The following is a 24867-nucleotide window of genomic DNA, read 5'->3' as shown; positions in this document are numbered from 1 at the left end:
AACGTGTAGCTTCACCTTTCTACTCCGACAGGCCCGTTTGACCTCCCTGAGGTTGGCTAAGATAGAGACCCTAGCATGGACTTGCAGGGGCGCCTGGTGGGAGAGCGGTGTGGAGCAGAGCCTGCTGGGCCTGCTCAGAGACTTGCTTTTCAGGAGGGTCTTCCAGGGACGCTTAGCAGCAAGTGGAAAGGCCAGGTCATCCGCCGGGCCCAGCCTGGCTAAGCAGTGAGTGACAGGTAGGATAGGCCAGTGTGAGGACAGAAAGTTCAGGCTCCAGGCCCAGCTCTACAACTGAGGTCCCCAGATGACTCTACGTTACCCCCCAGAGGGGCTACTTGGGACTCCAAGCAGGAAGGTTTACGAACATTATTTGCGGGCCTGCCTTTCACCCCTGCTGCACAGCTTCCCCTAGTGGATTTGGTCGTAAATGAGCAGGGTGGTGCCTCCAGAGCAGCCCTCGCCTGGGTGCCCCCGTGTTTGTCTTTGCCCAGCCGGGGTCCAGGGAAATGCAAAGAATCCATCAGAGAACAGGTAAGCATGTTAAGAAGAACCAGAATAACCTGGGCTGGCAACCTTCTTGGCCTTCGGGCTTCTGAGGCATTGATGTGCAGATAAAAGTACCTCCCCAGAGTTAGGGACCGAGTAGAAGAAACGGATGTGGACATTTCAGTCTGAGAAAGTCTTGAGGGGCAGGATGAACCAGGGTATCCTTCCCCCTCTCAGGAAGTAATTTCAGGGAGATGAAGTGAGGAAGACCAGTCTGTTGGGGTCCCTGTACCCAATAGGCTCCAGGCCAAAAGGGAAAGGTCCCAGCTAGAGCAGGACCCAGCTGCTACAAGGCTGGGGAATTATCATTCAGCTACAGGAGCTGCATGGAGCTGGCCCAGGAGGCTTGCAGAGAGTGGCCACCCTGATGAATGCCCAGGCCAGACCTGACTAGCTGCCTCCCACAGGAGTGGCGGGAACACTTGTTGGAAGCACCAGATGCTTGTGTGAGCAGAGCTGCCAAGCTAGATGAGCTGGAACTAGACTAGGAAGATCATCCTTTACAAACATCTGAGGAAGAAAAAATGCAGTGGAAGAATCGGGGAGGGTGCATGGGTTATGATTCCAAATTTTTAAACAAAGGAACTCTAGTCTGTCAAGGAAAGTACACAGTTACTGCACATACCTGTTTTCCCCAAAATACCCATTTGTCTTCAGGAACGTTTTTCTTTAGAAACTTCAGAATTTTGGTCAGGCGGAGTGGTTCCCACCTGTAATCCCAGCACTCTGGGAGGTCGAGGTGGGCATACTGTCTGAAGTCAGGAGTTTGAGACCAGCCTGGCCAACATGGCGAAACCCCGTCTCTACTAAAAATACCAAAAAAAAAAAAAAAAAAAAAAAATTAGTTGGGTGTGGTGGTGCACATCTGTAGTCCCAGCTACTCTGCAAACTGAGGCAGGAGAATCTTTTGAACCTGGGAGGTGGAGGTTGCAGTGAGCCGAGATCGTGCCAATGCACTCCAGCCTGAGTGACAGAGCGAGACTCTGACTCAAAAAAAAGGCGGGCATGGTGGCATAGACCTGTAGTCCCAGCTCCTCAGGACTGGGTCGAGGGCAGAGTGGCCAGACGCGACAGAGTATACTGGGGGAACGACATATTGGCGACCCAGCGCACACCTGCCTATAATACTTAAATAATCTTAAGATCATGGATAATAGTGATCTTATTAAAATACGAAACTATGGGTTTTCAGTATTTCCTTTTATTAGCATAATTTAACCATAAATGTACGTGATTTATAAATAATGGCTGCATAGCAGTTGGTGTACAAAACTCCTGAAAGCTTAACAGCTAGCGGTCCCGCTGCGCCCTGGCCCGCACTGGCTCCCACAAGCTACTGCCAGGCTCTGACAAGGCATCAGAGCCCCGCCTGTTTGCAGCTTTTGCCCCAAGACTTTGGGGCTCCTCAGCTCAGGGCACAGCCTGAGCTCCAGCCTGGGTCCACCCTCGGCCACCCCGCCTTTAATGCTCCTCCAACCTCCGGGCCAGAGATACAACATTCCTAAAAATTCTGAAGTTTCTATTTTTTTTTTTTTTTTTTTTTTTTTTTGAGACAGAGTCTCGCTCTGTCACCCAGGCTGGAGTGCGGTGGCGCGATCTCGGCTCACTGCAAGCTCCGCCTCCCAGGTTCACGCCATTCTCCTGCCTCAGCCTCTCCGAGTAGCTGGGACTACAGGCGCCCGCCACCACGCCCGGCTAATTTTTTGTATTTTTAGTAGAGACGGGGTTTCACCATGGTCTCGATCTCCTGACCTCGTGATCCGCCCGCCTCGGCCTCCCAAAGTGCTGGGATTACAAGCGTGAGCCACCGCGCCCGGCCCTATTTTTTTTTTTTTAAACAGACGGAGTCGTCTTGCTCTGTCACCCAGCCTGGAGTGCCGTGATCTCGGCTCACTGTAACTTCTGCAACTTCCGCCTCCCGGGTTCTAGCAATTCTCCTTCCTTAGCCTCCGGAGTAGCTAGGAATACAGGCACACGCCGCCACACTCAGCTAATTTTTTGTATTTTAGTAGAGACAGGGTTTCACTGTGTTGCCCAGGCTGGTCTCGAGCTCTTGAGTTCAGGCAATCCACCTGCCTCAGCCTTTCCAAGTGCTAGGATTACAGGTGTGAGCCACCACGCCCGATTTTTTTTGTTATTGTTTTTGTTTTTTGAGAGGGAGTCTCGCTCTGTCACTCAGGCTGGAGTGCAATGGCGCGATCTCAGCTCATTGCAACCTCCACTTCCCAGTCTCAAGCGATTCTCCTGCCTCTGGAGAATGATCTTAAGATGACTGAATATTGGCCGGGCGCGATGGCTCACGCCTGTAATCCCAGCACTTTGGGAGGCCGAGGCGGGCGGATCACGAGGTCAGGAGATCGAGACCATCCTGGCTAACACAGTGAAACCCCGTCTCTACTAAAAATACAAAAAAATTTAGCAGGGCGAAATGGCGGGCGCCTGTAGTCCCAGCTACTCGGGAGGCTGAGGCAGGAGAATGGCATGAACCCCGGGGGGGCGGAGCCTGCAGTGAGCCGAGATCGCGCCACTGCACTCCAGCCTGGGCGACAGCGAGACTCTGTCTCAAAAAAAAAAAAAAAAATGACTGAATATTATAGGGAGGTGTGTGCTGGGTCGCCGAGATGTCGCTCCCCAAGTATATACTCTGTCGCACCTGGCCTCTGCCCCTCGGCGCAGCCAAACAGGACGTATCTCCAGAAACCCGGCGGGTACAAGCCCAGCCCTTGGCCATTCAGAGCGCGGCTTAAACGGGAGCACCTGCTTCAGTACGATGTCCCTAACCGTCAAGGGCTCAAGATCCTGCCTTCATTCATTGGATCTGTGCAAGATTAGCAAATGTTTACCCTAATTTTAGACTCACTCCTAAAAACTCACTCTTGGGAGCTCTGTATGGAATGGGGATCCTCTTCTTCTGGTATTATGTTTTCAAAAAACTTATCCAAGAAGGAAAATTAGATCAAACGTTTAACATCTCATATCAAATCTGGCAATGACGACTGTGTGTACTCTTGCTTAAACGGTCTATCAATCTTTTTTTTTTTTTTTTTTTTAAGTATTGTGGGCTGGGTGCAGTGACTCACGCCTGTAATCCTGGCACTTTGGAAGGCCAAGGCAGGCAGATCACTTGAGGTCAGTTCAAGACCAGCCTGGCCAACACGGCGAAACCCCGTCTCTACGCAAAATACAAAAATTAGCCGGGCATGGTGGCACATGCCTGTAATCCCAGCTTCTCAGGAGGCTGAGACAGGAGGATCACTTAAACACGGGAGGCAGAGTGAGCCAAGGCCATGCCATGGTGAGTGATGAAGGAAAAGCTGTATAATGACTACTGCATGGAATGAAGTTGTTGGCACTTGAAATTGGCCATATCCAGCCTGGGCAACATGGAGAGACCCTGTCTCTTCAAAAAATACAAAAATTAGCTGGGCGTGGTGGCTCACACCTGTAGTACCAGCTACTCAGGAGACTGAGGTGGGAGGATCACTTGAGCCCAGGAGTTGAAGACCAGCCTGCAACATAGTGAGGCCCCATCTCTACAAAAAATTAAAAAGAGGGCCAGGCGTGGTGGCTCACGCCTGTAATCCCAGCACTTTGGGAGGCCGAGGCGGGCGGATCACGAAGTCAGGAGATCGTAGCCATCCTGGCTAACACGGTGAAACCCTGTCTGTACTAAAAATACAAAAAAATGTAGCCGGGTGTGGTGGCAGGTGCCTGTAGTCCCAGCTACTCGGAGAGGCTGAGGTAGGAGAATGGCGTGAACCCGGGAGGCATAGCCTACAGTGAACCAAGATTGTGCCACTGCACTCCAGCCTGGGCGACAGAGCAAGACTCCGTCTCAAAAAAAAGAAAAAAAAAAATTAAAAACAAATTAGCCAGGCGTGGAGGCGTGAGCTTGTGGTCTCAGCTACTTGGGAGGCTGAGGTGAGAGATCGCTTGAGCCCATGAGATCACACCACTGCACTCCAGCCTGGGCGACAGAGACAATAAAATATAATTGGCCCGGCTGGGCGGAGTGGCTCACGCCTGTAATCCCAGCACTCTGGGAGACCGAGGTGGGCAGATCACCTGAGGTCAGGAGTTCGAGACCAGCCTGGCCAACGTGGTGAAACCCCATCTCTAATAAAAACACAAAAATTAGCCGGGCGTGGTGGTGGGTGCCTGTAATCCTAGCTACTTGGGAGGCTGAGGCAGGAGAACTGCTTGAACCTGGGAGGTGGAGGTTGCAGTGAGCCAAAATCGCACCACTGCAGTCCAGCCTAGGCAACAGAGCGAGACTCTGACTCAGATAAAAAAAATTGTCCATGAAAGATTTACACCCCAAAAATTGAAATACGAGGGCCTACCCTTTTTTCAGAGGTGCTAGTTAAAATGCTCACCAGTGCTCCATGCACAGGGCTTCCCAGGAGACAGGCACCCTCACAAGGCTAAGGGAACAGGAGCAGTGCGTCTGGCTCTAGATGCAGTTCAGTCCTACTCCACCCCGGGCACGGGCACCACTGTGAGCTGTCCCGGATGGTAGGGCCTGCACCCCTTGCTGATGGCAAAATGGCCTCTCTGCCAGGCGTGTCCTCTCAGGGTCAGGGTGCCCTGGGCTGTGACACTTCAGCCAGGCCACCACCAGCGAAGCCAGCCCAGCAGCTCCATGACACAGCAGCTGCTCTGTAGGTGCCCTGCCCAGTGAGGAACTTGGGGTGCACCCCATGCGGGGCCCCAGCCCTGCCTGTGCCCAGTCCCCCCATTCACGCAGCTGCCCGTGGAGCCGTGAAGGTGCTGGCAGGATGGAAGCAGCCCCCAGGGGCTGGGCCTGAGGAGGTGGAGCAGGGCATCCGCGGGATGACAGTGGTGCGTGCCCCTCCTTCCTTTGGTCCCCATAGAGGGCAAATCTCAAGGAGGGGACGGTGGCCTTGTGGATGCTGGGCAGCCCCCCAATGCCTGCCTCCCCTGGGAAGATGAGATACGGGGCAAGACCTGCAGTCGCCCCAAGTGCCAGGGCGACCTTGGGGGCTGCCAGGGAGGTGCCCACCTACCACACCAGACGCCTCCCCGTGTGGGTTCCTCCTGCAGGTACTCCCAGGGCTGGAGTGACCCCTGAGCCTGGCCTTGCTGCAGGCAGGGGAGAGCCATGGATTCTGTGGCACAGGGGAGCCCCCGGTCTGGTGGGCAAGGACCCCTACCCTCAGGTCAACACTCCTGGATCGAGGCCAGGACCTGACCCACTTGGGAGCAGAGGCCGAACCCACCCCCACCTTGTGGCTGGAGACCCTCACTTTCCGGATGCTGAACCAGGCTCCAGTTGCCAGAGCTCCAGGGCACCTATGCCAGGGGCTGGCGCCGTGCCCCTTGCTGTGTCCCTAGGTAGAAATGAGCCTGTGGGGCCCCGCAGCTAGCGTGGACCCTCAAAGGACCTGGGGCAGACCCTCACTTTGGCCCACCCATCTGGTTTTCTCCGGAATGGGTTCTGGAAAGCCTCAGGCAGTAGAGGCGCCCTGCGTGGAAGCTGGGCACTGCCAGAGCTGTGGGACTGGAGGCTCTGGGGACAATGGGCCCTGTCTGTGTCCTCTGGGGAGTGTCCCACACACGTTTCTCCACCTTGGCACAGCTGATGCCTGGAACTGTCCTGTGCACTCAGCGTACCGGGCAGCGTCCCTGGGGTACTACTGTGGCCCAACAGCATGTCCCTGAGCTCTCAGACCCCCGCCGTGTCCCCCTAGCCTGAGTCCCCTGAGCTGCCATCAGTTTCCTCCAGATGGTGGCCCAGAAGCTGAGACACAGGCAGCATGGAGTCGCAGGGACAGGCTACCCTGATGCCTGCAGTTCCCCTCTTGGCAGCCTTGCAGGGCCAGTCATCTCGTGGACGGGCAGGAACGACCCTTCACACAGGGCAGGGCGGGTCAGTGCTTTGGACGTCTCTGCAGCGGTGACTGCAAGGAGATGCCCACCATGCTGGGGCTCCTGGGGAACCACTGGAGGCAGCCACCACGTGCCCTCTCCTAAGCCAGCCAGTCTCCAGCTGGGGACCACCACCACCAGGGATCCCCTGGTCCCATCAGCACACTGCAGCAGGGAGACGAGAGACCTGCAGGACGGTCTTCCTGGTCCAGACAGAATAAAGCAAAGAAACCAGAAGGAAGGGGCAGATGGCTAGGAAGGTGATCCCTGGGGGCCCTCATTGCTCACTGGTATAAGCCATCCCCCCAGTGCCTTGACAGTTTACAAAGTCCATGGCAACGACCCAGAGGTTACCACCCCTTTCGAAACCGGTAACAATCCAGACGTTACCACCCCTTTTGCAGAAAGTCCTGGTAACTCACCCCTTAATTTAATGTAAGTAAACGTGCATATAAATACAGCTGCCAACAGCCCTCAAGTGCAGCTCTGGGCCCACTGTCTACGCATTATCCCTGCCCCATAAGAACCACCTCCAGTTCAATAAAAGGAATGCTGTGGGCAGGTGCGGTTGCTCACGCCTGAATTCCCAGCACAGGCCAAAGTGGGTGGATCACCTGAGGTCAGGAATTCAAGACCAGCCTGGCCAACATGGTGAAACCCCATCTCTACTAAAAATACCAAAATTAGCCAGGCATGGTAGCAGACGCCTGTAATCCCAGCTACTCGGGAGGCTGAGGGAGGAGAATCACTTGAACCCAGGAGGAGGAGGTTGCAATCAGCTGAGATTGCAGCACTGCACTCCAGCCCAGGCAACAGAGCAAGACTGTTGGATTGCTGTGGGCCAGGTGCAGTAGTGGACACCCTCCATGTCCACCAGCAAGAGGGAGGGTGAGGAGGGAGGACTGCTTGAGCCTGGGAGACAGAGGCTGCAGTGAACTGTGATTGTGCCACTGCACTCCAGCCTGGGTAACAAAGTGAGACTCCATCTCCGATTAAAAAAAAAAAGAAAAAAAAAAAGATTGCTGTCTACCACCACCTGCATTCTTCCCTGGGTGAAGACAAGAACCCTCATGGGCTAAGCCCTAATTTGGGGGCTTGCTGGCCATGGATCATCCGGTGGTCATGAAGGGACAAAGATAGCAAGGAGGCCGGGCATGGTGGCTCATGCCTGTAATGCCAGCACTTTGGGAGGCCAAGGCGGAAGGATCACAAGGTCAGGAGACGGAGACCATCCTGGCTAACACAGCGAAACCCTGTCTCTACTGAAAATACAAAAAATCAGCTGGGCATGGTGGCGGGTGCCTGTAGTCCCAGCTACTCTGGAGTGCCATTGCATTCCAGCCTGGATGGTAAGAGTGAGACTGTCTCAGAAATAAAGTAAAATGGCTGACAAAAATAAATTGGGGTTAGAGGAGAATCAACCAAGAGAAGGGGTGAGAAGGATGTGGTTCTGTCCAGGGTGGCCAAGCAATGGGGTATCCAAATCCACTGCTTGGCTGCCGTGAGGAAACAGGCCCTTGGACTTGGGACCTGGTCGGAGCATGGATCTCACAGGTGGCGGCGGTGCTGTGGCTGTCGCCCACTGCTTGGCTCCACCACAGGATAGGAAAGAGGATGGTTCTGAAAAGAGCCTCTGGTTCGTGTGGCAGCGTTGATCGCCCACCGTGGCACGTCTCGCCGTCTCATGTTACCTCCGCTGCCAGTCGCCTCCATCTCCCATCTCCCATCTCCCTGCCTCTTGCTCACCCCCTTGCTCTCTTTTTGTTGTTTTTTCTTTTTTGAGATGGAGTCTCGCTCTGTTGCCCAGGCTGGAGTGCAGTGGCGCAATCTCGGCTCACTGCAAGCTCCGCCTTCTAGGTTCAAGTGATTCTCCTGCCTCAGCCTCCTGAGTAGCTGGGACTACAGGCATGCACCACCACACTCGGCTAATTTTTGTATTTTTAGTAGAGACATGGTTTCACCGCATTGGCCAGGATGGTCTCCATCTCCTGACCTTGTGATCCGCCCACCTTGGCCTCCCACAGTGTTGGGATTACAGGCATGAGCCACTGCACCTGGTCTCAAACTCCTGAGCTCAAGCAATCCACCCACCTTAGCCTCCCACAGTGCTGGGATTACAGGTGTGAGCCACCATGCCCAGCCCATTTTATTTTCTGTCCTGAAATGTATGCTTCATTCATGGTTTTTGTTCTTACTCCCCAGTAACTGTATTAGGGCAACTGTTTAAGGCAGGACACTTGGCTATGAGAGGTCCTGTTGTGTTGACTCTGGGATGCCAGAGTCACGTTCTGTCGCCGCAGCTTGGCCTTTGAGATACACTGTTGGCTGCCTTCCACCTGCTCTGGGGTTTTTGGCATTTGGTGTGTGGACCCTCATTGGCCAACACTTGGGAACCCCAGGGTTTTGGCATTTCGTGTTATTGGTCACCCTCTGGATGGCCCAGGGTTTTGGCACTGACATTTCTTCCAAGATTGCAGGTTGGAGGCCCACCCTAGCAGAATCTTGGTCTTGCCTTTTCTTGCTTACTGCCCTAAAACCTAAAATTATAGCTTTTGGTAACAGCCTTTACTTTTTTGAGATGGAGTCTTGCTCTGTCGCCACACTGGAGTGCAATGGCGCAATCTCGGCTCACTGCAATCTCTGCCTCCCGGGTTCAAGTGATTCTCCTGCCTCAGCCTCCTGAGTAGCTGGGATTACAGGGACGCAGCACCACACCCAGCTAATTTTTGTATTTTTAGTAGAGACGGTGTTTCACTGTGTTGGCCAGGATGGTTTTGATCTGCTGACTTCGTGATCTGCCTGCCTCAGCCTTCCACAGTGCTGGGATTACAGAGGTGAGCCACTGCACCTGGCCTCCCACCATGCTAGGATTACAGGCATGAACAGCTGCGCCCGGGCCAGCTTTACCCTTCTTATAGTCACTTTATGCTTTCCCTTCTACACTTTGCTTAGAAGCACTTCTTGTGATCAGGTGCTGCGGCTCACACCTGTGATTCCAATGCTTTGGGAGGTCGAGGCAGGGAGACTGCTTGAGCTCAGGAGTTCGAGACCAACCTGGACAACATAGCAAGACCCCGTCTCTACAAAAAAAAATAGAAAAACTAGCTGGGTGTGGTGGCACATTCCTGTAGTCCCAGCTACTCAGGAGGCTGAGGTGGGAGGATCGCTTGAGCCCAGGGTGAGGTCACAGTGAGCCGAGCCGTGACTGCACCACTGCACTCCAACCTGGGCACCAGAGCAAGACCCAGGCTCAAAAAAAAAAAAAAGAAAACAGGGCCGGGAGCGGTGGCTCAAACCTGTAATCTCAGCACTTTGGGAGGCTGAGGTTGGCGGATCACAAGGTCAGGAGTTCAAGACTAGCCTGGCCAATGTAGTCAAACCCCGTCTCTATTAAAAATACAAAAAAAATTAGCCAGGCACTTGTAGTCCCAGCTACTCAGGAGGCTGAGATGGGAGAATCACTTGAACTCGGGAGGCAGAGGTTGCAGTGAGCCAAGATTGCGCCACTGCACCCCAGCCTGGGCAACAGGGCGAGACTCTGTCTCCCAAAAAAAAAAAAAAAAAAAAAAAGAGAGAGAGAGAGAAAAGTACCTCTTTTGTTATTGTATTCCATTCATGGACAAATGCTTCTAATCCACTTTTGTGCCACCCAAATTCACACCTCTCTGCAGAAAGTGGGGATCTGAAAGAGAAGACAAGTGAAGCCTCTTGCTGCCCTCCTGCCGCCTTGGCGGGCATCCCAGATGCGTCTTGGGCTATTGGGGCAAATTCAAATTTGGCTTTAAAGAAACTCTTTTTTGAGACAGAATTTGGCTCTGTTGCCCAGGCTGGAGTGCAATGGCATGATCTTGGCTCGTTGCAAGCTCTGCCTCCCAGTTCAAGTGATCCTCCTGCCTCCGCCTCCCGAGTTGCTGGGACTACAGGCGCCCGCCACCACGCCTGGCTTATTTCTTTGTATTTTTAGTAGAGATGGGGTTTCGCCATGTTGGCCAGGCTGGTCTCAGACTCCGGATCTCAAGTGATCCACCTGCATCAGCCTCCCAAAGTACAGGGATTACAGGCATGAGCCACCACGCCCAGTCTCCCACAGTGCTGGGATTACAGGCATGAGCCACCACGCCCAGCCAAAACTCATTTTCTACTGCAACACCATTTGGGCCCAATGCAAATAGGGAGAACATAAAATCTGGCCTTAAATGGTTCTTTATGTCATAATAATATTTTATAATTATTCAGTAAAAAAGAAAGCAAATGGAGAGCGGTCTCTTGGGTAGAGGCGTGTACGGCCCTTTACTGGTTCTCTTACTTCCAGGCACAGGAAGCTAGGGGGCCCCTCATAGCTGCTCTCCCTGGAAGGACACCCTCCCTGGAGTCTCCTCAGTTCCCCAATTCTGGCGGCGGGGGGGGGGGGTCCCACCAGCTCTCTAATGCAGGATTCCATCAAAAAAGTCATCAGGCACAACTCCCCGTTATCCCACTAGCCCCGGCCTACATGCCCCACTGCCCTAGTAAGTCCAAACCGTACCACCAGGAGTGGGGCCCCCTAGTCCCCAAAAACAAGCCTGTGTCCACGGTAAGAGGCAGCTGATGACAGTGGGGGGCACTCGGAGTGCAGGTGCCACCCCCATGGGGTGACCCTCCAAGTGTCCTGCTCCCAGCTGCCTCTCACGCCCACAGATGTCATGGGTTACAAACCAGTCTCCCTCAGGAATGAGAGCACTTTGGAATCATTCTGTGTTTCCAAAACTTCCCTCCTATGGCCCTGCAGGAAGGAGCCTGTCATCCTGATGGGCAGAGGACTCAGGCCCCTCGCAAGTCTTCTGCAGAAGGGCAGGCACACAGGATAGGATGCAAAATCCAAAACTTTAGTAGAGCAGGGAGCAAGGAGCCCAAGAGTGGGCCCACTGGCTGTGCACACGCCTGGACACTTTCACAAGCACACAGAACAACCACCTACCACGTCCATAACGCTCCAGATGTCCTGAGTGGAGAGAGTTGTGTTTATTCACCATGTCATACGCGCATATAGGGAACCTCTATTTAGGAGCTGGTGGCCTGCACTCAGCACTGCACAGATAAAAATATATGACTTTCAACACAGATCCAAATACCCTCACATTTTAAAAGTCAGGATTCCCTACACAAGTTTTAAGCTGACAGGATTCAAGTTCTGAGTTTTCATGTATAGCTTTAACTTGTATTAAACACATGTTTATTTACAACGTGGAGAGAGAATAAGGGGCAGTTAAGGCCATTTTCTCCTGTGAAACACTGCAAAATATGTACATAAGTACAACCTAATATAGGCAAAGGTTCTAAATATCATCTTTCTTGGCTTCACGTAATTATCAGTCGGGGAGTGGAGAGCGGCTGCTGATAGCACCAGGCCATGCCAGGCCACGCCAACAAGGGCGTGTGCATTCACTTTTTCATTGAGCTGCCCTCAGAGCTGCTGCCGAGCTGGGCCCTGCACCGGCCCAGGTGTGCACTGCACCCCAGACCAGTCTGAAGCATGTGTCACCGGTCCCTCAGTTCCATTTCCAAATCCACCAAGGTCCAGTCAACATACATTTCCAATAAGAATCCTGCTCTAGGGCCACTTGCGCTGAGAGCACACCGGGGGGTCAAAGGGCAGCCACCGGGGGTCAAAGGGCAGCCACCAGGTACCCCCCAGGGAAGGGCCTGCGGCCGCCAGTCACTGCAACCCCGCCTCACCTCCGATGCCTGCTGTGCCCAGGGTGGTCCCGCTCATAGCGACGGCCTGTGCGTTCATACGACCTCGAGCGCTCCCGTCGCTGATCTCTGTAGTAATGACTTTTCTTCTTGTATTTTCCCGGATTATCCACCCGCTCCCGTGACCTGCTTCGAGAACGGGAAGAACTCCGGCTCCGAGACTTGTGTGGCTTCTGGGGGTACTTGCAGTCCTTGGACTTCCGGGAGCCCCGAATCTCAGAGCCTTTGTAGGGAGCGCTGCGGGGGGCCTGTCTCGGTGGGGAGTCACTCCGGCTCCGGGAGCGGCTCTGCGACTTGGACCCACCAGATGTGGAGCCGCTGTCACTTTTCCTGGGAGGAAGAACAGCACCACCACACGTGTGACCATCTGGCCCAGCCAGGCCCCACACAACAACAGGAGCTCAGACAAGACACATAAGCTCCAGGTTTAGAGAAACAAGAAACCACCTCAGGGTGAGAATGATTACCACGAGGGACAGCCCCACCCCGGTATCGGCCTCCTGGATGCACCCCGAGGCACACACCTCCTCTTAGGAGATGCTGATCGGGATGGGGACCTCGAGTAGCTCTGCTCACGGCTCCGGCTCCGACTTCGACTCTCTCGCCCCTTTGGCAAGCTGTGAACAGGACAGGAGCCAGTTACAGAGCAGAAGTCCCTCCAGCCAACCCCGACAGCCACCTGGGCAGCCCTGGGGTCTTACCCGTTCACGGGGCTGTCCGCCTTGGCTTTTTTGCTGCCCTCCAGCCTCCTCTTGGTGTTCTTCACAGACAGTGGCGAAGGCTTGCTCCCTTTACCTTCTTTGGGGGATTCCACTAGAATCAGAACAAGAGGTTAAAAGCCAACCATAAAAAACTCTCCCAACAAGAAACAAGTTCGTAGAGCAAGATAAGGCCCCTCTACAGGTCGAACAGCCACGCAAGCAGACTGTAACTTCCAGCTCCCAGCCTGGGACCCAGAACTTACAGACATCACAGAAATGTAGATGGGGCTGGACCCGGGGGCTCACGCCTGTAAGCCTAGCACTTTGGGAGGCTGAGGTGGGCGGGTCATGAAGTCAATAGATCGAGACCATCCTGGCCAACATGGTGAAACCCCATCTCTACTGAAAATACAAAAATTAGCAGGGCTTGGTGGCCCGCGCCTGTAGTCCCAGCTACTCCAGAGGCTGAAGCAAGAGAATTGCTTGAACCCGGGAGGCGGAGGTTACAGTGAGCCGAGATCACACCACAGTACTCACCTGGCAACAGAGTGAGACTCCATCTCAAGAAAAACAAAACAACACAAAAAAACCCCAAAACATATAAACGTGTGTGTGTGTGTGTGTGTATATATATATATGTATATATATATATATACATATATACAGAAACACACTCACACACAAATTACCTGAGTGTGGTGGTGGGTGCCTGTAATCCCAGCTACTTGGGAGAGTGAGGCACAAGAATCACCAGAATCTGGTAGGCAGAGCTTGCAGTGATCCCAGATAGCGCCACTGCACTCCAGGCTGGGCAATGGAGTAAGACTCCGTCTCAGAAAAAAAAAAAAAAAAAAAAAAAAAAAAGGCTGGGCATAGTGGCTCACGCCTGTAATCCCAGCACTTTGGGAGGCCGAGGCGGGCAGATCAACTGAGATTAGGAGTTCAAGACCAGTCTGACCAACATGGAGAAATCCCATTTCTACTAAAAATACAAAATTAGCTGGGTGTGGTGGCGGGTGCCTGTAGTCCTAGCTACACGGGAGGCTGAGGCAGGAGAATGGTGTGAACCTGGCAGGCGGAGCTTGCAGTGAGCCGAGATCATGCCACTGCACTACAGCCTGGGCAACAGAGCAAGACTCCGTCTCAAAAAAAAAAAGAACTGCAGACAGGCCCTTTGCATCACACTGAACTCTAGGTCTGATGACGTATATCATCTATGGCCCCACACTATAACACCTTCATCAGATGACAAGCTACATGGGCAGCAGGGTAAACAAAAGCATTTCAGACAGCCTGTCATACTCCCTGCTAATCAACAGAAAGGCCAGGTGCCTATGCTCCTAGCACTCTGGGACGCTGAGGCAGGACAATCTCAACTTGAGGCCAGGAAATTCAAGAGCAGCCCAACCAACATAGCAAGACCCAGACTCAACTAAAAAGATAAAGAATTAGCTAAGCACAGCCGGGCGCGGTGGCTCATGCCTGTAATCCCAGCACTTTATTTATCTATTTTTTTTGAGACGGAGTCTCGCTGTGTCGCCCAGGCTGGAGTGCAGTGGCACGATCTCGGCTCACTGCAAGCTCCGCCTCCCGGGTTCACGCCATTCTCCTACCTCAGCCTCTCCGAGTAGCTGGGACTACAGGCGCCCGCCACCACGCCCGGCTAATTTTTTGTATTTTTAGTAGAGACGGGGTTTCACCGTGGTCTCAATCTCCTGACCTCGTGATCCGCCCGCCTCGGCCTCCCAAAGTGCTGGGATTACAAGCGTGAGCCACCACGCCCGGCCTAATCCCAGCACTTTAGGAGGCCGAGGCGGGCAGATCATGAGGTCAGGAGATCGAGACCATCCTGGCTAACATGGTGAAACCCCGTCTCTACTAAAAATTCAAAAAATTAGCCGGGCGTGGTGGCGGCCACCTGTAGTCCCAGCTACTCAGGAGGCTGAGGCAGGAGAATGGCATGAACCTGGGAGGCGGAGCTTGCAGTGAGTGGAGATCACGCCACTGCACTCCAGCCTGGGCGACAAAAAAAAAGAATTAGCCAAGCATGGTGGCATGTGCCTGTAGTCCTAGCTATCCAGAAAGCTGAGGTGGGAGGATCACTGGAATCCAGGAATTGGAAGCTGCAGTAAGCTATGATCATACCACCACACTCCAGCCTGGGTGACAGAGACCCTGCCTCAAAAAAAAAAAAAAGTCTGGAAGGAGCACATATCCCGAATGAAGGCGTGGGAGAGTCACCGTCTCTGCCTTTGTGGGGAGTGGACTCTTGCACTCTAACAGACTCACCCAGCTTGGGGGCAGGAGAGAACCCTGAGGTACCATCTAGCACCTGTGCGCCCCCAGGCAGCAGGCCCCGGGCTTGGGCCTTTGCCTCTTCGATAGCGTGCTTTCTCTTTTCCACTTCACCCTCCAGGTGTGTGAGATCAACCTGCAAAAAGCCAGAAGGCGTCCATTCAGAACCAGGTGTTTCTGGCCAAACACAAATGCTTACGTTACATGAAAAAATGCCGAAGAACCTTTTTCCGGGCATAAAGCTGCAAGATCTTTAAGCAGATTTCCTGAATTTCTTCTTCAGTTGCTCCAAACAAAAGAAACCAATGGGGACGACTGGGCAAAGGGATCTGTAAAAACAAACACCATCATCGTTACACTTTCCTCAACTTCACGGCTAGCAAGACTCAGGACAATAAAAAAAACAGCCTGTTAGTCACAAAAATGCTTTGGCCCAGATTAATTTGAAGAATAACACAGTAAAGTTTATATGGAGGCTGGAGAAAAAAAAATCTGACTAGAATCTCTCCATAGTAGCAACACACTGACCTCCAGCGTCCGGGCAGCAAGATAAATGCAGGCACAGGCGATGCTCTCTGGCTGGAACCGCACGAAGACGTCGGTGCGAAGGCTGTCGTTCATGTAATTCCTGGAAACCAAACACAGGAAGAACTGCAATGCCCCACCCTGGGAAGCCAGCTCTTCCGCCTGCATTATCTAGAGAAAGTCTAGATAAATTTACTACTCCTCTAAGGAGTCTACTGCTAGGACTCAGAGCTAGACAGTCCTGTGAATCTCAAGAGTTAATGGAGAAATATTCTAGCTGCTTTTTCTAAATACAGGACAAGAAGGCACAGAAATTATTAGAAAAAAAAAGCTGGCTGAATGTCAGACAATACATGTTGCTATGAAAGAGAACCAACTTTAACTTTACTTTTCCCCTCAACCTTGGCCTGCTCTCATGCAAAGCACGATGCCTCAGAAAGAAAATGTCTACTGGAGTCACTAAAACGCTTTTGATTAAAGAAATCTAAATGCTCAAAATCCATAGTGCAGAGAAACATGCAAACTCAAATGAACTGGCTGAGCACAAAGCCGGTGCGGCTGCTGGGAGACAAGCCATCCTCTTGGGTTCCTCTTCCTCTTCCTCCAGGGCGCTGGCGGCAGGCCCCTTCTCTGCTGACCGAGCTGCAGCTTCCTTGAAGGAGTCCACTTGGAAGAGGGAAAAGCCCCTTGGGTGCAAGTTGGACGCGTGGGAGCATCATGCGGAGGGAGGCTCCGCACCCAAGGGCAGGCCTCTTCTTGGGCTCATCAGAGCCGCTGCCAACTGTCCCATTTCAACAAGGAGTCTTAAAATGAACATTCATAGAATCAGAAGCAACACAATACTGAAGAAGCAACACAATACCGAGAAGCAACACAATACTGAACATTTCATCATAGTACATTCTTTAACTTTCATATTTAGAAGCTATAAATATACAAAAATTTACATTTTTTAAAAGTTAAAGCATTTAAAACCTGGCTACATTTTGAGCATTTCCTTTAGATCTCTAAGATTTAACAGACTACAACCAGACCTTATACTAGCTTTATGAATACTGCAAAAACAGAAAGGGTAATTCCATGAGGACAGGTGAACTGGTTTTATATTTACTGCTCCTCACATACCCCAATAACGGTGAGCCTTGGAGTGGGGCTGCACCCGCAGACGAGGCGGGTCATGCGGGAATCTGACCCATGACCCTCCCCCAATATCTTTGTCCTAAATAAACCTTGGAGAAGGTAACATACAAACCCACTCAGAGATTTCTAAATGGTAAGTCCTACAGGTGCCTCTTGGAGGCACCTGGCTCTGGAAGCAGCTCCAGGCATCATGGGGGAATCTGTGTGGCGGCCATGTGGCCACACCCCCGATGCAAGCGTGCCAGTGCACAGCTCTAACACAGATACACTCAACAATCAGTAACCTTTCGGTGTCTAATCAGCAACTTTCAGTATTCAAGTAGTGATATTAATCCATGAACTTTAAATTCTTAAAAACAAATGAAATCTTGAGAACATATAAACTTATTGCTGTATTTGAAATGATACAATATTTTTTAAAGTATCCATGAAATAATTTAAAGATGCACACCTTTTACTAGAGCGTGTCACGCAAAGCTGCTGAAAAGAGCAACTTCAGGGCTTCTAGAAATCATGACATAACCCCACACTAACACAACCAATTTGTCTCTTCAATTCTCACAGCTTTCCATATCATCTTTTTTTAAGAGAAAGGTACTGCATCTTTATCATACAGGTACAGCAGTTTTAAAGGGACAAAAATCAAGTCAAGACAGTTATCAACTCTAATCAATACAATTACCAAAGCACGACAGAGGATTAACAAGAAGCACAATCGTCAGAGAACCACAGCAGGAGTCGGCCATGGCTATGCTATGTGCGTACCACCAGTCTAGAGCCAGCCTTCGGTGGAGAGCCTGCACTGGATTGGCTGAAGACGCCGCTGTCCCTGCACCAAAGCGCTTGGACAGCAGAGGAGAAGTCTTAGTCACTTACCCTCAGAGGCTACCCTTTGATTGAAAGAGTACAGAAAAGAAAAGTCAAAATAGGTTCTCTATTAAACATGTCATAGCACCAGACAATTCAGTCAGCAAAAATATGACCCTTACAGACTTAACTCCAAGGGAAAAAATTCACCAGAATCCCCAGAACCCCCCAATAATAAATTGCACTTTAGGGTTCCTTTCTAGCACATGCATTGCTAAAATCGGCCCCAGAACCTTCTCTGCCCTTCTCCCATGGGATGCAATGTCACTGGAGAAACAGACCAAGTCTGCACTAGCCTGTCCCTCTGCCTTCCCCGGGAAAAAGTCCCCCTGCGCCAAGTCAACAGCTTCCAGAGGAAGCCCACTGACGGCTCTCTTCAGGGTGGGGGACACAGGAAGTCCAGGCTTGCAGGGAGGGGACGGGCCACCTACCGTGACTGCGAGTGCCCATTTTGGGAGTCTGATTGGAATTTATACAGCAGAAGCACTGGGCACTCGGACAACTCCAGCCCACAACCAAGTCACTGGGCTGCCTACCCACTGCCCAAGTGCCTCAAGTCAACACATTCCTGCACTGCCCTTGCTGGTCTCATAAAACAAGGAAGCTCAACTCACCATGAGGTCTGGACCAGGTGTTGATTACGCTCACACTCTAACACCTGAAGGTACATAACGATTATCTGGAAGATACGGGTCAGGCAGTTATTATCAAGAACCTTAAGAGCCCAGAATTCAGATCTTGTGGGTGTCCATGCAGCAAACAAGAGCCTCAAGCTAGATCCCAGGAGTGGCTCCTGGCCACACGTCTGGCGGACGGCTCGGCTGGAGGGAGCTTTGCGGATGCGCCTGCTGTCTGCCTTGGCAGCCAGGCAGGATGCATGCCCGTGAGCCCAGCCACACAACCCACGGCACAGGCCTCGTTCTTTACGGGGCCGGTTTCATTCTCGTCTTCAATGCCTTTCCACCAGTGAGGCTGGCCTGTCCTACACGTCTCTGTACCCCAGTTAACAACTCACCAAAACACAATATGAACGTACTTTCAATAAACAGAGAAGAACACTTCAGGCCGGGCACACTGGCTCATGCCTGTAATCCCAGCACTTTGGGAGGCTGAGGCGGGCAGATCACCTGAGGTTGGGAGTTCGAGACCAGCCTGACCAAAATGGAGAAACCCAGTCTCCACTAAAAATACAAAATTAGTCGAGCCTGGTGGTGGTGCATGCCTGTAATCCCAGGTATTCAGGAGAATCGCTTGAACCCAGGAGATGCAGGTTTCGTGAGCTGAGACTGTGCCATTACACTCCAGCCTGGACAACAAAGCAAGACTCCGTCTCAAAAAAAAAAGCACTTCAATCTGTGGTGGGCAATTTATGGATAATTTGAACAGATGGCAGAAAGTCGAACAATCAAATGAGGGAACCCACCAATAAAAAGGAGATGGAACCAAAGACGGAAACAATTTTTTGGGAAAACAAGTGCTTTGTTTCCGTGTAACACAGAAGGCACCCACAACGCTGGGAGTGAGGGACAGCGTTGCGGCCATGGTCCTCAGTCAGTACATGCCGCAAAACTCGCCAGTCATTTCAGACTAAAGGGGCCAGAATTCCCCTAATTTCTCCATAAGAGGAAGTAAAGCTATCACTAAAGCAACTGTAGAAAATTAACTGTTGAGGCTGGGTGCAGTGGCTCATGCCTGTAATCTCAGCACTTTGGGAGGCCGAGGCGGGTGCATCACCTGAGATTAGGAGTTTGAGACCAGCCTGGCCAACATGACGAAACCCCATCTCTACTAAAGATACAAAAATTAGCCAGGCGTGGTGGCGCATGCCTGTAATCCCAGCTACTCAGGAAGCTGAGGCACGAGAATCACTTGAACCTGGGACGCACAGGTTGCAGTGAGCCAAGATTGCACCACTGCACGCCAGTCTGCATGACACAGGAAGACTCTGTCTCAAAAAAAAAAAGGCCAGGCACGGTGGCTCATGCCTGTAATCCCAGCACTTTGGGAGGCCAAGGTGGGAGGATCACGAGGGCAAGAGATCAAGACCATTCTGACCAACATGGTGAAACCCCTTCTCTACTAAAAATACAAAAATCAGCTTGGCGTGGTGGCACGTGCCTGTAGTGCCAGCTACTCGGGAGGCTGAGGCAGGAGAATGGCTTGAACCTGGGAGGTAGAGGTTGTGCCTCCACTGCCAGTGCCACTGTGCCACTGCACTCCAGCCTGGCGACAGAGTGAAACTCCATCTCAAAAAAAAAGAATAAAAAAAAAAAAGAAAATTAACTGTTGAGAAAGGAAAACATAAACTAAAATTCAATTTTTATAAACTCATCACTATTTTTGAAAGCCCAAACTTAAATAATGCCATTTCCAAAACTCTTAAAAATGTGTTACTACGGTGAAACCCCGTCTCTACTAAAAATACAAAAAATTAGCCGGGCGTGTTGGCGGGCGCCTGTAGTCCCAGCTACTCGGGAGGCTGAGGCAGGAGAATGGCGTGAACCCGGGAGGCGGAGCTTGCAGTGAGCTGAGATCGCGCCACTGCACTCCAGCCTGGGGGGTGACAGAGCAAGACTCCGTCTCAAAAAAAAAAAAAAAAAAAAAAGTGTTACTAAAATAAACAGCTGACACTAGAACACGAATGCATCAGGAACTATTCTTGAGATTATAGATAGAAACTGGGAAGCCAAGTCAGGGATGCACTCAGTCCTCTTCAGAGCCTTCAACTGCACTGAGGTGGAGAGAGGCGGCCAGGCTGGAGCAGCGGCCTAGGCGGGCTCGCAGAGCAGGAGCCGCACACCCACCTTATGAGGATGCTTCACATGGACGCAAAAACCCAACTCTTTGAGAACTCGTCTTTCCGCCTTTATAATTTGGTTCTTTAAATTAACATAATCTTGATCCAGTAGTAGAGGCACAGGCTTCCTGCCAAAGAGAGAGCACAGGGTCTGCATCACAGTCGAGCAGAGCAAGGCTTCTGAGATCCCGTCATTACCTCCAACTATGAGCACCTAACGCAAACCCCACAACACAACATCACTACGAAGTCCACATCCTCTGATGAACAAAACTGCACACCGCTCCCTACAGCCCAGTGCCAACCTACTCATCCCTTCCCAACGATCCTCCCTGCTTTTCCTTATAGATCAACAGCTTCTGGTGCACAAGCATAGACCAAACATAGCAAGTTTTAGGATCTCGTGCCACAAATGCTAAAAGCACTTTATGTGACTCACGATAGAAAGGTACATATTCACAGTTCAATAACCACAGAACCAGTGAAAGAACAATTATTTAAACACAGATGGGCTAGGTGCGGTGGCTCACGCCTGTAATCCCAGCACTTTGGGAGGCGAGGCAGGCAAACTGCCTGAGCTCAGGAGTTCGAGACCAGTCTGACCAACATGGTGAAACCCTGTCTTTACTAAAAAAACGCAAAAATTAGCCGGGCATGGTGGCGGGTGCTTGTAATCCCAGCTACTCAGGAGGCTGAGGCAGGAGATTCACTTGAACCCAGGAGGCGGAGGTTTCAGTGAGCCGAGATCGCATCACTGCACTCCAGCCTGGGTGACAAGGTGAGACACAGTGAGAGTCCGTCTCAAAAAAAAAAAAATAAAAAAAAAAAAGGGCCGGGTGCAGTTGCTCACACCTGTAACCCCAGCACTTTGGGAGGCCGTTCTTTTTTTGAGATGGAGTCTCACTCTGTTGCCCAGGCTGGAGTGCAGTGGTGCAATCTTGGCTCACTATAACCTCCACCTCCCGGGTTCAAGCAATTCTCCTGCTTCAGCCTCCCAAGTAGCTGGGATTACAGGCATGCACCACAACGACCAGCTAATTTTGTATTTTTAGTAGAGATGGGGTTTCTTCATGTTGGTCAGGCTGGTCTCAAACTCCCGACCTCAGATGATCCACCCTCCTTGGCCTCCCAAAGTGCTGAGATTACAGGCGTGAGCCACCACACTCAGCAAGGCCTTTTTTTTTTTTTGAGACAGTTTCACTTTTGTTGCCCAGGCTGGAGTGCAATGGCACAGTCTCAGCTCACTGCAACCTCTAACTGCCCGGTTCCAGCGATTCTCCTGCCTCACCCTCCCAAGTAGCTGGGATTACAGGCACCCGCAACCACACCTGGCTAATTTTTTTTGTTGTTGTTGTTGAGACAGAATCTTGCTCTGTCGCCCAGGCTGGAGTGCAGTGGCGCGATCTTGGCTCACTGCAAGCTCCGCCTCCCAGGTTCACGCCATTCTCCTGCCTCAGCTTCTTGAGTAGCTGAGACCACAGGCACCCGCCACCACGCCTGGCTAACTTTTTTGTATTTTTAGTAGACACAGGGTTTCACCGTTTTAGCCAAGATGGCCTCAATCTCCTGACCTCGTGATCCACCCGCCTCGGCCTCCCAAAGTGCTGGGATTACAGGCGTGAGCCACTGCGCCTGCCCAATTTTTGTGTTCTTAATAGGGACGAGGTTTCACCATGTTGGTTAGGCTGGTCTCGAACTCCTGACCTCAGGTGATCCACCTGCCTAGGCCTCCCGAAGTGCTGGGATTACAGGCCAGCCAGGCCAGAGGCTGTGTTTTCTAAAGGACTTCCATTAACTTCAGGTGCATAAACCCTGGGCTAAGGTCGGAGGCAGCGGTTCTCTGCTGGAGAAATTTTACTATTCCAAGGCCATGAAGCAACATCAACAGACTTTTGGTTTTTTTTGGAAACAGGGTCTCACTCTGTCGTCCAGGCTGGAGTGCAGTGGTGACATCACAGCTCACTGCAGCCTCAATTTCCTGGCCTCAAGCAAACTTCCTTTTTCAGTCTCCTAAGTGCTGAGATTACAGGTGTGAGCCACTACACCTGGTATGAGAGAATTTCTGGCTGTCACATCTAAGGTGGGGTACTCCTGTCATCCAGTGAGTCGAGACCAGGGATGTTGCTGAATCCTGCAACACACAGGAGAATCCCCTACAACTAAAGATTACCCAGCCAGATTCGGTGGCTGAAATCTGTAATCCCAGTGCTTTGGGAGGCTAAGGCCAGCAAATCCTTGGAGCCCAGGAATTTGAGACCAGCCTGGGCAACACAGCATGACCTCATTTCTACCAAATAAAAAATAAAAATTAGCTGGCATAGTTGGCGTGCTCCTGTAGTCCCAGCTACTCAGGAGGCTGAGACAGGAGAAACTCTTGAGCCTAGGAGGTTGAGGCTGTAGTGAGCCATGATCGTACCACCACACTCCACCCTGGACAACAGGAAACCTGTCTCAGGAGGAAAAAAAAAAGATTATCCAGCCTGAATGTCTATAGTGCTGAGATTAAGACTCCCTGCTCTAGAGCGTTCAGAAACGTGTGGGACAGAAGCAGCAACAGGGCCGTGCACTGACGTGGGTAAAGCAGGAAGCCAGCCCCAGAGCGACCCGCCACAGTGCACTGTCCTCACTGGAGCCCCTGCCCTCACTGAACAGTATCTGCCGATGCCTCTGAGCAGGCCCTGTTCGTGGACCTTGAGAATGCGTTCATGAACATCCCACAGGTTTAGAACCTCAGGCCTGTACTGTGTCATACGAGCCATACTGTGGCTTAATCAGAAAAAAACAAAATAGACATCTATGATAGACTACACAGCTCTGACCGACTCACTTTTTCTCTCTCAGCTGTCGAAGGCGGTGAAACACATTGATGACGTCCCGTATGCGTCTTGGGGCCTCTTCTATCTTGGAAGCCAGGTGGACACAGGCCATTGACACATGCTGAAGCGGAAGCATTGCAACACGCCCATGTTTGTCCCCAGCCACGGCGTCCTGACGGCCGCCATAGGCTTAAGGGCTATTCAGACCAAAAGGGAGGTGCACCCAGGGGAAAAAAAATCAAGAAACAGAACCCACTGGCACAGAGCTCAGACTAGGGGGCAAGTACTCACTCCCCTGAGTAACCGGGCAAAATAAACCGTTTTACCCTCAACATACTTCGCTGAAAATGAACTGCAGGAGAAAGCCTTACCTCCATGGAGTGCTTCACGAAAGACTTGGTATAAAAGAACCGCTGGAACAACACCTGCCCGGTAGCCATGGCCACCTACAGTAGAAAAAAGTTTCTGTATTTTCAAACTTACCATTCAAAGCCTTCGCGGCCAAAAGTAATCGAGTAAAGTGGGACTCCCCACGCAGAACCAAACACTGAAACGCTTCCCACGTCCACAAAGGCTCTTCGCGTCCCGCCGTCTCGGGATCCAGCGCACTGGCGGGCAGGGAGGCCCCGGGACAGGGGCATGAGCTGGCTGGGGACTGGGGCAGGGGCTGGGGTCGGGGTCTGGGCGGGGGCGGTGCGGGCCCGACTCGCCACCAACAAAGGGCGGCTGCCGCCCCAGCGGTTACCTGGGCCCGAGGCTCGCGGCCGCGCCCTCACCTGCGGCAGGCGGAGCAGGATGCCGGCCGCCTGGATGAGCTCGCAGCCCACCACGCGGAGGTCGGTCTCTGTGTCGGTGTCGAGGCCGCTCGACATGGACGGCGTGAAACGGAGCTTGTCGTCAGGCAGGAGACAGTTCTCCAAGGTGATGAGCACCCCGGAATACAGCCTGTCCCCAATCAGCACCCCCTGCGACCCTGAGGGTGTGCCCCCAGATCCCGGGGTGCCGGCCGCTGCCGCGGGAGCTGCCGACCCTGCAGCCCCAGCCGCCGCCGCCGCCGCCATTTTGTGCCGCCGACTCCCCTTTGGCGTCTTCCCGCAGGGCGGCTCCTCGCGAAGCTCCACGGCCGCCACCGCCCCGCCCCGTCGCGTGCCATTGGTTCGGCCCGCGACCAGCGCGACGCCGCCTAGCCGCAATTGGCTACGCAACTTGCTCGTCAGCAACGCGCCTAACGCCGACGCCGGAACCTGGCGCGGGTGGGGCGGGCTCGTTACCCAGGGGGCTCCGCGGTGCCGGCCGACCCGGAAGCATGTCTGTCCCTAGCGGAGGCGCCGGTGCCATGCTGAGAGCGCCTGCCTGTGCCCCCCGAGCAGGGCTGGGACTCTTCCAAGATGCCCACGTTCGCACAGAGACCCCAGATCGCGGAAGCTCGCGTCTCGAAAGGCCTGTGGGTCAAGGGGGGCCATCTCGGTGGGATCTGGGGCGGGACGACCCCCACTGCTGACCCCTGGGCGCGGGGCAGGGTCAGAGGCTCCGCTCGGCCTCGCCCTGGATGAGACGC

General features: G+C 52.5%; 1 protein-coding gene across 8 annotated transcripts; it reads right to left on the bottom strand.

Moving 5' to 3' along the window:
• Positions 1–522: 522 nt before the first annotated feature.
• CCNL2 (cyclin L2) lies at positions 523–24573 on the bottom strand. 8 transcript variants are annotated; one of them, XR_010118978.1, is made up of 14 exons: positions 24086–24573; positions 23681–23755; positions 23321–23430; positions 20501–20621; positions 18311–18375; positions 15693–15792; positions 15389–15493; positions 15159–15300; positions 12870–12981; positions 12693–12785; positions 12151–12498; positions 10027–10117; positions 1172–1352; positions 523–1056 (listed from the first exon to the last, which is right to left on the bottom strand). XR_010118978.1 is itself a non-coding variant. In XM_063632070.1 (13 exons), the coding sequence occupies exons 1-13, from the start codon at positions 24368–24370 to the stop codon at positions 6537–6539; spliced, it is 1749 nt and encodes a 582-aa protein (XP_063488140.1). In that variant the 5' UTR covers positions 24371–24573; the 3' UTR covers positions 2354–6536. The 8 variants fall into 8 exon arrangements, 5 of the variants coding, with proteins under 5 accessions (XP_063488140.1, XP_063488139.1, XP_055116937.1 ...); XM_063632070.1 differs by lacking the exons at positions 523–1056; positions 1172–1352 and adding an exon at positions 2354–6638; XM_063632069.1 differs by lacking the exons at positions 523–1056; positions 1172–1352 and having other exon boundaries at positions 9853–10117.
• Between the last annotated feature and the right edge of the window lie 294 nt (positions 24574–24867).

Source organism: Symphalangus syndactylus, chromosome 22 (assembly GCF_028878055.3).
Source record: "Symphalangus syndactylus isolate Jambi chromosome 22, NHGRI_mSymSyn1-v2.1_pri, whole genome shotgun sequence".
NCBI classification, from domain to species: Eukaryota; Metazoa; Chordata; class Mammalia; order Primates; family Hylobatidae; genus Symphalangus; species Symphalangus syndactylus.
This window is presented reverse-complemented; position numbering and strand designations above follow the sequence as displayed.

Bases quoted from the DNA above. Each gene is read 5' to 3' on its own strand.
- CCNL2 (XM_063632069.1), bottom strand. From the start codon at position 24,370: ATGGCGGCGGCGGCGGCGGCTGGGGCTGCAGGGTCGGCAGCTCCCGCG. The intron at 23,431-23,680 runs GTAAGGCTTTCT...CTTCCGCTTCAG, and splicing joins TCGTGAAGCACTCCATGGAG to CATGTGTCAATGGCCTGTGT. The intron at 10,118-12,150 runs GTGAGGCGGGGT...CTTCTCTTTCAG, and splicing joins GGGCACAGCAGGCATCGGAG to ATCCCCACTTTCTGCAGAGA.